Raw genomic sequence first — 13,343 nt, forward strand, 5'->3', positions numbered from 1 at the left:
CGGTCAGTGGGAAAGACAAAAAAAAAAAAACTCCTGCCAGTTGTATCTTTTTATTACTCTGAGGTGGGGGCTGATTGAGGCTGATGATGTTAAGGACTGAGTGTTGTTGCAGTATCTATGAGCACCGTTAAAACCTCATTCCCAATTTGAAGGGTTGTTTCACCCAGACAATTAAGTGGAAGAATTGGGAAAAGCTCCTGTAGGTCCTCAAGATCCCCTGAATTGAGACTGGTCACCAGGTGGGAGAGGAGGAAAAGAAAACTGAGAAAAAGAATCCTTCTTTCTTTACTTGCAGTCTCTTTTCCAGTGACCTGGTCTCTTGCGGTCGTGTCACAGCCCAGGAGTTTCTGTTTTGACTTACACTCAGGAGCCTCCATGTGTTGTAATTGGAGATTGAGAATTTAGTAGTTTTCTTTTTAGTGGTGTCCTCAAGGTTGCAAACAAGCTGATTTGCCAAATAACTAGATTGTACATGGGCCTAGCTTTCCATTCCATATGGGCTCTTTTAACAAGCTGGGAAAGTTCTCAAAAAAGGCCTTTCACAAACATAGAATTAAAGGCTACTTGAGTAGATTAAACATCCATAGATAATCCAGAATTCTCTTTAAATACAACCTGGAGCTGACTGTAATAGTTGTGACAGGCTCATTAGATTCTTGAGTACAGGTCTGGATTTTATTACAGTCTAATGTTTTAGGAAAAGCCTCAAGAATAGGCTTTTCTTGGTGGAGGCTTTTTGACATACCTTGGGCTTTTTCATAGTCTTTGGGAGTGTTTTTTTCCGAGTCCAGCTCAGGATTAGGCCAATGAGCTTCATCCATCCAGTTTGGGCCTGGCCTTCACCAACAGGTATATGAACCAACTGATAAAAGTTAGAAAAACCTGGCTGATAAGCCTGAAATACTGTGTTGAATTCTTCAATCAGCAAATCAGTGAAGGTCTTCAGTGACTTTTGAGAATTCCTTGGCAGTGGCTCAAAGTTCAGCCTTGCTTTAAGGAAAGAAAGGAATTTGGGGCTTAGAAGAATCTTCAGTACTTTTAAATTTAAAGGGATAGGCTTTAATAGGTTCAGGGGTATCGGGAGTCAAGGAAACCAGAAGAAAAGGTAATTCAGAGAAAGAAGGATAGGAGCAGAGGAAAGAGAAGGGGAAGTCTCTGGAGAGGAATAAGTCTGAACCCCTAAGGCCTTGTTTTTTCTTAATGGGTTGTCTCAGTTAATTTCAAGATGGTGTCTTGTAGGAAGGTAGTTTTATTTTTATTTTTATTATTATTATTTTTTTTAAAAGAAGACCAGTAAGGGGATCTTAAACCCTTGACTTGGTGTTGTCAGCACCATGTTTACCCATTGAGCTAACTGGCCATCCCTATATGGGATCCGAACCCATGGCCTTGGTGTTATCAGCACCACACTCTCCCGAGTGAGCCATGGGCCAGCCCGAAAGACAGTTTTAGAATCTTGAATGTCTTAGAACTTTCAAGGTACCTGCTGAAGAAGGCCTCCCACTCAGATTGTTTAATTTTAGGACCTAGGTTTTCCAATTTACCTCTAAGGAAGACTAGTTGGATGGCCATTGAAGGTGTAAATTAGTTTTGGTGTACTCTGTCCATTGATTTAAAAACATGCATGAAAGAGGACCTTAATTTTTAAACATATAGCTGGCTTAGGTCCCAGAAAGAGTACCATTATTATATGCTTTGGAATTTTGGGAATCCCATCCTGCTTCTTAATAATCTCTCAAAGAATAAATAAATAAGTAAATAATAAAATCAGACTATGAGGGGCTGGCCAGTTAGCTCAGTTAGTTAGAGCACAGTGTTTAACACCAAGGTCAAGAGTTTCAATCCTTGCATAGGCCAGCACCAAAAAAACAAAAACAAACAAACAAAAAATCAGACCATGTGGCTGGGAAAAAATTTAAAAATTAAAAATAATAAATAAATAAGAGTAATCTCTGGAGAGCAAAAAAACATTCCCTCTCAGGGAATGTTAGGGGTTTGGACCAGTGTGTTTTGCTTTGCAGTATCCTACTTGTACAGAATTTTTCTTGAGACTGGCAGGCTCCCTAATGGTAATCTTGCCTGTCTGTGTACCAGTTTATCCTACCATGGGAGACTTTTTTTTGGAGACTGGTGTCTCTCATAGAAAGATGGTGACAACCCTAATGGCTTTTAAAGGGTTAACCTGAGCCCATCCTTATTAGAAAGTAATTTTCTCTTGAAATGTGTTCAGAAACAGAAGGAAAGCAACAACTAGAGTATAAGCATTCGCAAACTTTCATTACAAAACTGAAACCAAAGTGCGCTTATCAAAGACTTACAAGTCTTTGTACAAGAAAGGACTTGCCCAGAAAAGACAAAAGAGTCTGTTATAGTCCTGAAAGAGATGCATGCTCAGCCAGTGAGCGGGAACCGGTCTCCACATGGGATCCGAACCCTCGGCGGGAGCACCTCCACACTCCCAAGCGGCGCACTCTCCAGTGCGCCACCGGGCCGGCCCAAAAAAAGTATTCTTTTCCCACTGATCTGCAATGCCAGCTCTGTTATAAGTGAAGTCTCTTTATGTGTGCAGCTATTAGTAAGCTCTCTATTCTGTTCCATTATTCAGTTTGTCCCTGAAAATACCACACTCTTTATTTAGATTTTTAATCTATTTATATTTGGTGTTTTAGTCTGCTTGGGCTGCCATAACAAAATACCATAGACTGGGTGGCTTAGACAACAGAAATTTATTGCTCACAGTTCTGGAGGATGAAAAGTCCAAGATCAGGGTATTCACAAGGTAGATTTTATTCTGAGGCCTCTTCTTGTGGTTTGTGGTAGGTGGCTTCCATCTTGCTGTATGCCTTCATGACCTTTCCTTTGCTCTGTGTGCCTATACGACCTCTCTCTTGTGCCTACATGACTTCTCCTTTGTGGGGGACAGGGAAGGAGCAAGCTGTCTGGTATTTCTTCTTTGAAGGGTACTTTTAAGTACACACCAGACCATCCCCATCCTCATGATCTCCTCTAACCCTTATTTCCTGCCAAAGTCTCATCTCCAAGTACCATTACTTTGGTGGTTAAGACTTCAACGTATGAATTTTGGACATTCAGTCCATAACGTATAGTAAGGCAAATTCCCCTACCTTGTTTTTCTTCTTCAGGAGTATTTTGGCTATTCTTGGAACTTTGCTGAAATTGATTGACATTTTTAAGTTAGCTTTTTAAGTGTATCTAAAAACCTGTTGAAATTTTTTACTGAAATTGTGTTGAATTTAAAGATCACTTTGGAGAGAATTGACATTTTTATTATATCAATTAAGTTAACCTGAGTTTTCCAGTCCGTGAATGTGATATCTGTTAATATCATTTTTAATGTCTTCCAATAGTGTTATAATTTCTCATTATTTTATATCTTTCTTGCTGTCATAAATCATATCTTTTACAGTTATGTTTTTGTTGTGTATTTATCTAGGATTATAATAGGTTGTAGTGGAATTGTTGGTTATAGGATTAACTCAATTTCATATCTGTATATTGACTTTGTATCCCTTAATCTTAATAAATTTTTTATTAACTCTAGTAATCTAGATTCTTTGGAGTTTTATATATGAACAGTCATATGATCTCTGAATTTTGACTTTATTTCTTCCTTTCCAATTCTTATTCCTTATCTTTCCTTTCCCTCCCTCCCTTCCTTCTCCCCTTCCATTTTGACCTGCTCCATTTCTGTCCTGGGTTGGTTCACCCCCTCTGGTGGTCCCCCCCTCCCAGGAGGTCACCATATTGATGCTGAACTTCCTGCAGACACCCAATCAGCATAGCACACTACAGCCCAGAACTCCTGGGCTCAAGCAATCCTCTAGACTCGGCCTCCCAAGTAGGTGGGACTACCGCTGTGCTTTAATCTGTTAAACTACATTATTAGATTTTTCTAATGTTAAGCCAATTCTGCATTTATAGGAAGAACTAACTATCATTTTTTTTATATATACTTCTGGACTCAGTTTGCTAATAATTCAGTTAGAATTATTACATTGCATATGAGATTAGCCATTATTTTCCTTTTTGTACTGTAATTTCCAGTTTCAATATCAAATTTATGAGCCAAGAAGTATTTTCTTTTTTACTTCTTTATTCTAAAATATTGTGTATAAGATTTGAATTATTTGCTCCTTGGGACTCTTTGGTATTAGAGTTGGCCCTCTGTATCTGTGGATTCTGCATCCATGGATTTAACCAACCATGGATCAAAAATATTTGAAAAAAGGAAAAAAGATGGCTGGGCCTGTACTGAACATGTACAGATTTTTTTCCCTGTCATTATTCCCTAAAAAAATACAATGTAACAACCGTTTACATAGCATTTACATTGTGTTGAGTGTTACAAGTAATCTAGAGATGATTTAAAGTGTGTGGGAGGATGTGCGTAGGTTATTTGCAAATAAATATTTTGCCATTTTATATCATAAAACGGGATTTGAATATACTCAGATTTTGGTATTAGAGGGAGGTCCTGGAACTAACCCCCCATGGATTCTGAGGGATGACTGTACTTGCTTGTAAAATACTGAAGACATGGTTTATTTTTTTTAAGGGAAGATTTTTAACTACTGGTTTTTTGGATTATTCAGTTTTCAGTTGATACTCGAGTCAGTCTTGGAAACTTAGAATTTCTTAGGAATTTTTTTCATTTCATTTATGTTTTTCAAATTTGGGGCATAAATAAAAGTTATTTTTCAAATTTCTGTACTTTAAAGATGTACTTATGTTCTCACTTGCATTGTTTTGGGGCAAAAATCTATTGCCATCCTTATCTTTGTTCCTTTCTGTGTACGGTATCTTTTTTCCCTCTGTCTCCTTTGAAGATTTTCTTTCTTTTTGTCACTGATTTTAAGCAATTTGATGTTACGTGTGTGTGTGTGTGTGTGTGTGTGTGTGTGTGTGTGTTTTCCATGTCACTTGTGCTTGGTATTTGTTTAGCTTCTTGGATCAGTGAATTTATACTTTTCCTCAAATTTGGAAAATTTTCAGCCATTCTTTTTTTTTTTTTTCTTTTTGCCATTATTTCTTTAACTCGTTTTCCTTCTCCCCTTCAGAGACTCCAATTACATGCATATTGTGTTGCTTGGAGTTGTCCCACAGCTCACTTATACTCTCTGCAATTGTTTTCATTCTTTTTTCTCTTTGTGTTTTATTTTACATGTATTTATTGCATATATTTCTATGTATTCTAATTGGCTAATCTTTTCTTCTACATTGTCTAATGCCATTAATTTCATCCAATGTATTTTTCCTCTCAAACATTGTACTTGTCATGTGTAGAAGTTTGATCTGGATCTTTTTTATATCTTTCATGTCTCAAGTTAATATATTGGTTAGAGGACAGCTTTATAACACTAAGGTCATGGACTTGGATCCCAGTACTGGCCAGATGCCAAAAAATAAAAATAAAAATGTCGAATCAGGTTAATATGGTCCAGTCTTTCCTCCAGCTTCTTGAACACATGGGATACAGTTATAATAACATTTTAATATAATTTTGTTTGAATCCTATCATCTGGGTCTTGCTTTTAAGCTTTATTAGGCAGGAGGCAAAGCAGCATTTAATTTAGGGCTAATTTTGCACCAGTATAGAGGCACAATCCTTCTGAGTACTCTACCCAATGTCCTTGTGAAATATAAGTTTTTCCACTGCAGCCGGTGGGAATGGGCAGGATTTCCAGTAGGACGTATGTATTAATGTTCATATGAATATGAATATACAGTTTGGTGTTTTTACATTAATAAGCTGGTGTGCTTTATTAGAGAAAGTCTTGATCGCTTAGATTAACATCATGTGAAATTACAAGACCTTAAAAGTAAGGCTCATCCAGTAAGAAGACATATGTAATTATTATTAACCACTCCATGCCAACATGTGAACTGAATTGTATTCAGAGTGTAGAACAGATACTATGACTTTTTAGGGCTATTTCCAGAGATTAACATACATACCCACACTCACACAAAGTGAGCATCTTGCAACACTACAGCAACCATTATGCACATATTCTCAGTGAAGCAAAACAGTGACCAAATCAATAAGGTGATGTCAGGGAAAGCTGGTCCTCCAACTCAGGTTGCCTACAATTATAAATAGAAAGATTTGAGCCTCCAGGGTTTTTCCAGTTTTGATAAATCATTTGTTGAAAAGATTCTCTTTTCTCCTTTGAATTGTCTTTGCAGCTTTATTGAAAATCAGTAGACCATATACAAAGTTACTCTAAAAAGTTTGTGGAGAAATAGAATTAAAAGATAATACAAGTCTTTCCATGAACTTTTTGAAGACCCCTCATATGTATGGGTTCTACTATTTCCTACAGGCCTCAGTGAATTGTTGGCACTTGGGCAGCTCTTTCATTCTCCCTGTAGTGACTTACAGATTCCAGAGCATTTCTTGCACTGGGCAGAGATTGTTCAGCAATGAGGAGCAGGTATACTGGTCCTCCTGAAACATAGGGCAGTGGGTGCATCCTCAGAACTCTTGTGACCAAGCTGACTTTCACCTTCACATGATGAGAAGGCCCAGGTAGTGGTGATCTGCTGTCTGCTGCTTTCATTCTGCACCCTCTCATGCATTGTCTTGGGTCCATATGAAGCTGTTGGAGGATACTTTATCAAAGAAAGTTCTTTACAGCATGAATGAATTAAACAGCTGCATATTACCTACAACATGATTGAAAGAAGTAAGCAAGTCACAGAAGAACATGATTAAGATTCTATTTATATAAAAGCATAAACAGACAAGATTAAGTAATAAATAGTTTACAGATACATTCAGGTGTGGTAAAACTATACAGAATTCAGGTTGTTGGTTCCCTCTGTGGAAGAGAAAAGCTGCCATTGAAGAAGGACATTCAGGGAGCTTCAAAGGTACTAGTAATGCTTGATTCTCAGGCCCGGTGGTGAGTGCATTGGCATCTGGGTTTTGTTATTGCTTTGATTTGTTTCTTTAAACCACATGTGTACATTTCACACACTCTCACGAACACAGAATGAAAATCATACAGCCATTGCATCATAATATTTCCCCAGCAATGATAAATGTTCCCTCTTCACACAGGCTGGACTGTTGGAAGATTTTTGTTATATAGCCAGTTGTCTGAAGGAGGAAAAGCCAAATTCTCCATTGATACTTGGTGTCTTGTTTTGCCCTGAGGGCTTATCCCTCTCCTGTTTGACTTCTGGGGATGCAGAGGTCAATCAAAGACAGAACGATGCTACAGTCCCCTACTGCTTCTTGGGCAGTGATGGAAAATTTCCTCTGACCTTGTGTTTTCAGACTTGCAGAATGGAAAAGAAAGGACAGAGTTCATTCACTAAGGGCACCAAGGGTGAAAGAAGGAGCCAGGGAGATCTCCTCAGGAGTTGGCTGCCCCATTCCCTGAGGAAACCCCTGCTAAGGCATGTGCCTTCAGACAACAGTTTGACAGTCAAGAATCCAAGGCAGATACCAGAAGTGTTATCACTTCAAGTTGATTAGGATCTCAGAGACAGGGCAGTGGCACTGGGCCTCCCAGCGAGTCACTTCATTTATCTCACGTGTGCTCTGAGAATAGTGACAGTTACTGCTCACAGAGCCAGGCTGTGGGATGGCTGCAATCATAGAACAGATCACAGGACAGTACTAAAATCAGATCCTGTTTACTGAGACCTTGCCCTGGGACATGCCCCATAATGAATGCTCTTCTAGCACTATCTTGTGAATTTCTGGCTTCCTCTTTTTCATTTTGTTTTGAGGCTTCAGAATCTAGAGGAAGAGAAAGTGCTGGAGATGACCTCCCTCGTCTACCTCTTTCCCATCTTCCCAGTGATTAGGTGGAATGTGCCAGCTACCTTCTGATCTGTGCTTTTTTCTGGAAGCTTTGGAAGGATTTTGAGGTTTGTCCAGGAGGCCCTTGAGTAGTACTGGGCTTGCCTGAGAAGGTTTGCTTCAGAAGTACACATGTGAACAGATGGGCCTAGGACATGGAAGGGTATAGATACTAAGCAACAGGTAGGGGAGCAGTTTCTACCTCATGACACCTGTGATGCTCTCATTCCTCTGGAAACAGTAGGTAGAGTCATCTTGTGGCAGGAGTTGATGAGGTTCTGGTTTTAGGAGAGTGTTGAAGGTCTTTGATGAGCCCTGGTGGGATTAGTGAAAGGAATTGGGAGACAGCAGTGAAAGGGCCTGTTGAGTTTGAGGACGCAAAGAAGTCACATCATCAGGTTAGCCACACATGGGCTTTGGACAGAGGAAAATTGAAGGAAAAAAGGGTAAGAGACCTGAAGGGGCCCAGTGTGGTATAGTGCATTTAGCATCTAATAGACCTGTGTTTTATACCTCGTTCCACCACCAAGTAATTCTGTGACTTTTGGGGAAATCTCTTTAAGCTTGAGTTTCCTCATCAGTCCTATAAGAAGAATAATACCACCTCTTAAAGTTGTTGTGATGATGGAAAGCCATGATGTATATGATATGCTTGGTGCTTAGTAAATACTGAGTAAAATCTGTCCCCATCTTTTTCTCTTGACAAAACAGATTAAAGGTATTTCCTGTTCCAGGGAATCTGCCCTTGACGTGGATGAGAGGAATGTCAGAAATTTCTGAGCAATAAGGAAAGTGGGGGGGGACTGAAGGCTGCAAAGCCTAAGTGACATCAGAGGTTGGGGTATTGGGAGTGAGATAGTTAAAATGATGATAGGATGCTGGAGTCAGAGAGTAGGTTCTGGAGCTGAAGATTTAAGAAGTTAAGACATTCCGGGTGCAGCTTTACTACTGTGGAGTTGGCATTGAGAAAGAGTAAGGTCAGACCATGGCATGAGCCATCCCTCTGATCTCTCAGAAGGAATGGGAGTGTTGGCTTTGGAAAGGAAGACTGTGAGCACATTCACAAGCTACTCGAAATGTTGTGGCATGGTAAGGACAGTGGTTGTGAGCAGTAAGGAAGGGAAGGACTTGTGTCTCTAAGGGAATGAAAGTATGTCAGGGCAGAGGGGAATGGCCAGGACAGTGGTTGTGAGCAGTAAGGAAGGGAAGGACTTGTGTCTCTAAGGGAATGAAAGTATCATGTCAGGGCAGAGGGGAATGGCCTGGGAGCAGCAGTGAGGAACCTTGGGGTTGGTACAGAATGAGGCTGGGGCATGAATAGACTCTGCTCAAGAGGGCCATAGTGCAAGGCAATGTGCAGGGGAAGCCAGACTGTACATGTTCGAGGGTGGGAGGCTTACAGGGCTTGAACCTGGATGCCTTGGACTGGCCTGTCTGGTCACTGGCTGCAGCTGTCCAGATGGTGAGGTTGGCATTGCCCTCTGACTGGACATCTAGTTATTCTATTGAGAATCAAGCCCCAGTCCTTTCTCTTGTACCTGAAAACTGCCTCCACCTCTCCCATTTCTTCCCATCCCCCATTAACACATACTCAGTGGGCCCCTCCCTTCCTTCTGAAACCCCACCTCTATGCAGTCTCCAGATTCCTTACCTGTAATGCAGAAACAGCCCTCAAACTTCCTAGCCTTCGCTCTTCTTATCATTACAACTTGAAGAATTAGTCCTTCTTCTTTATTTCTTGTACTTTTCCTTGGCAGTAAGATATTGATGCAGTACTCTCAAGCCTGTGTCTTGAGCTCCATAAACTACTTTATCTCTTCTCCTTATGTGAAAACATGGAAAGAAAAGCTGTTAGAGAAACCTAAAGAATCCGGCTTGGACCAGCTCCAGAGAGCAGCTTTACCCAGGGGTCTTGTGGGTGCTCAGGGTGCTGCTTTCAGGTCTCCAAAGCAAACCTGGGCCCAGCTTTATCTTTGTCATCTCAGTTGTCCATCCTTTCCTGGTCTGCTCCCTCAGGCCTATACTGAGCTGCTCTGTATGACCTTAGTCACCCAGGAAACAGAACCTCTCCTTAAATCTGAATCCCTTTCCTGAGGAACCCACACTCAGTGTCCACATGCCACCCATCTTGCTTTTGTGAACTACAGAACAGCAGGCCCCCAATATCTGTGGAACCCACTTATTGCCTAACTCAAATGTTCTTTTGCTGGGCACAGGGACCCTTAGGCTCCCTTCACCAGTCCTTCAGCTGAGACTCTAACACTCCATTTTGGGCCCTAAGTGACTCAGTAATGGAGGAAACATACCCAAAGTCTTTTTTAGCATGTTTTCCTGAAAGACAGCCATAAAAGATTATGAATTTTGCCTCTCTGCATCAGCTGCTAGTTTATTCACTTGTTTTTTTTTCTAATTCTTATGCAAAAACTACATCTGATGCCTCATTTCTCTCTGAGGCTCTGGGAGGTTACTTTGGCTTCCTCAGAGCACAGGGCTCAGCACACAAATCATGTAACTTAAGCACTACTGATACTTGTCTCTAGTTACCACTCCCATGTGCCCTGGTACTTGTAAAAAGGACATTGGAATCTGGTCCCCAAGATCCAGTGCCATCCAGCTCTGACCAGCTCTCTTTTCCTTCCAGGGAATGTGCATTTCTTCTCTAGTGGCCTTCTGTTTTCTCACCATCATTGTGGAAGTATCACCATTTCCAAGGATCACATGAATTCCATTTCCTTCTATGATGGGGTAGGTGTTTTACCAGTCCACCATTTTGGTGGTCAGAAGGATACTTATACTTCTGAGGGGAAAACCAGAGAGTTCCTTGTCTTTCCTCCACTACCACAGGGCAGGATATCAGGAACCAACAGCCACTGAGGCAGGCAGGGAGGTTGTGGAGAGGCTTGGGCACTCTCAGGGCTCTTGGGTTGACAAGACTGTCAACCTTACTGCTCTGTAAAGGGCTTAGCTAGAAAGGGTGTATGGGTCAGAAGGGCTGGCAGCTCCCTATGCCCAATTTACTCACCCAAAGAGGACTAGAAAGTAGGCTGAAGAAGGCCTCCAGTGGCTCCTCACAAATGGCCTCCACCCAGGGACACAAAGGCTCACCCTTTTAAGAACTAGAAAGAAGCTGTGTCCTGTGGCTTTGATGGGACTCCACTTATCCACTAGCTTGAGAAAGAATTATAAGTGAGCCAAAAATGGCTAACTTTCCTTGAGGGCTCAGCCACACCTCCCTCATGCACTCAAACTTAAGTTCCACCCCCCAGAACTATCCTTTTTAAGTTCACCAGTTTGTACCAACACTTTTCATTCCTCTTATGAGGAAGAGGATGGCTGTGAATTTCCTCTAGCCTATATCCACTGGCCTGGGCACAGCTTGTCTCACAGTGCAACACAAGAGCAGAGGACAGGCCCTCCACTCTGCCTCATTGCAGCCTCAAAACTAGCCTGTTTGGGAGCCAGGACAGAGACTAGGTGAGGTGGATTGGTCAGATGGCTCAGAAAATGAGTTCTCTGAGCAAGTATTTCTTCCACATAGAGCCTACTTCCTTAAAGGCTGTTCAGAAATGCTGGCAGACTTACCGAACACATTGAATGGCCCTATTAGATAAAAGCTTTTAGGGCTGTCTCAATAGAGCATTGTGCTGATAACACCAAGGTCTAGGGTTCGATCCCTGTACCATCTAGCTGTCCTCTCATCCCCTTCTCCCCCTCCCCCACAAAAGCTTTGATATTAAGTTTAAAGAGTCTTCCAACATCAGGGAAGAAGGGATGAATTGTTCAAGAAACAGTGCTGGGATGATGTCAGTTAATTTGGGGGGAAAATAGATTCTTACCCCTACCAAAAAATCAAAACAAACTTCTGATAGGTTAAAATTAGTTATTTTTAAATTCCACAAGTTTTCATTTAAAATCTTTTAGGTTAAGTTTAAGCTTTTAAAAGTTAGATTTGAGAATTGAGACACAATACTAATACTGTAGGAATTGGTGAGGCCTTGACTTAATAGCTTTCTTTGTACCGTGATTTCCTTTGGGTGTATTTCGCTAAGTGAAACTTGGTAAACTTTTTGTTAACTAAATTTTTTCTTAAAATAAATACTTAAAAAAAAGAAATAAATTCCACAAGTAGGAGAATATTAAAATGAATATTTATTAAAGCTTTAGGGACAGGAAGACTTTCCAAGCTTAGAAATACAAGAAATTCTAAAGGAAAAGTTTGTCAAATTTGGCCACTTAAAAAAAAAAAAAAAAGGATCACTTAATGATTTTTAAATTTTTTGCTGATAATTTAATTTATTGAAGTATCTTTAAATACACTTAACTGTATCCGCTTAAAGCTTTGACAGATGTATAAACTTGTGGACCCACCATTATGGTCAGGATACAGATTTTTGTCACCCCAAAAAGTTTCCTCATGCCCTATTACAGTTTATCCTTTTCTCTACCCCTGGCTTCAGAAAACCACTGATTAGCTTTTCATCATTGTAGATTAGTTTGCATCTTCTAAAATGTATAAATGGGCATCATACATTCCGTACCCTTTGAGTCTGGCATTTTCCAGTTAGCATAATGATTTTTAGATTCATTCACGTTATTGTGTATATCAGTAGTTAGTTCCTTTTTATTGGTGAGTAGTATTTCATTGTATGGATATATCATAAAATTTTTCAGACTAATCAGTAATGTAAAATTCTAAAAAGAATTTCAAAAAGAATTAAAAAGCAAAAAAACTGGGAACAACATTTTTGGTGATTAAAATGAGTTGATACTTCTTTTCTACAAAGAGCTCTATTTTTATCAACATGGAAACAGAGTCCCAGGTTAGGGGTGTTCACAGGACATGAGACTACTTAACAGGTATAGGGAAGCACATCAGAAGCAGCTTCCTGCTACCAGGTGTAATAGTAAATAAGCAAAGAGTAAATAAAAGGAACTGTTGGCAGAGGAGAAATAGAATACGTAATATGAACGTCCAGACATGGGGGGTGGTCTAAGAGGAGAGGACAGTGCAGTCATTGGAAATGTTTACATATAATATGTAACAGCATGGCAGATGGTAATGGTAAATCGTTTGATAAACAGGATATGGAACTATAAAAATAAATATGATTTCCCACCACATAAAAAAGGGAGGTCAATGTGAATGAATAGGAAAAAAAGACTACAAGGAAAAGTACTAAAATGTTAGCCATAGTTGGGTTTAGGTGAGGGGACTTTGGGTTACTTTTTTACCATTCTCCTCTGTTCCATTTTTATATTTAAAAAAATTTTTTTAGGGCTGGCCTGGTGGCGCACTGCTACAGTGCGCCGCTTGGGAGCACGGCAGCGCTCCCGCCGAGGGTTCGGATCCCACATACAGACCAGCCGCTCACTGGCTGAGCGAGGTGCGGGAGCAACACCGAGGGTTGCGATCCCGTTGCCGGTCCCAGTCCAGTACAGGCGCAACATTGAGGGTTGCGATCCATTGCCGGTCACGAAAAAAGACAAAAAGGAAAAAAAAATTTTTTTT

At 40.4% G+C, this 13,343-nt stretch overlaps 1 protein-coding gene across 1 annotated transcript in view; it reads left to right on the forward strand.

Annotated features, from left to right (window-relative positions):
• The window catches only part of LOC103588823 (chromosome unknown open reading frame, human C20orf194), a 107,436-nt gene that overhangs the window by 40,455 nt on the left and 53,638 nt on the right, over positions 1-13,343 (forward strand). The window contains exon 12 of the mRNA XM_008570626.1: positions 10,476-10,579. Coding sequence (XP_008568848.1) covers positions 10,476-10,579 — 104 coding nt within the window. The remainder of the gene's footprint in view (positions 1-10,475; positions 10,580-13,343) is intronic.

The sequence above is a fragment of the Galeopterus variegatus genome, unplaced genomic scaffold (assembly GCF_000696425.1).
Source record: "Galeopterus variegatus unplaced genomic scaffold, G_variegatus-3.0.2 Scaffold621, whole genome shotgun sequence".
Classification (NCBI taxonomy): Eukaryota; Metazoa; Chordata; class Mammalia; order Dermoptera; family Cynocephalidae; genus Galeopterus; species Galeopterus variegatus.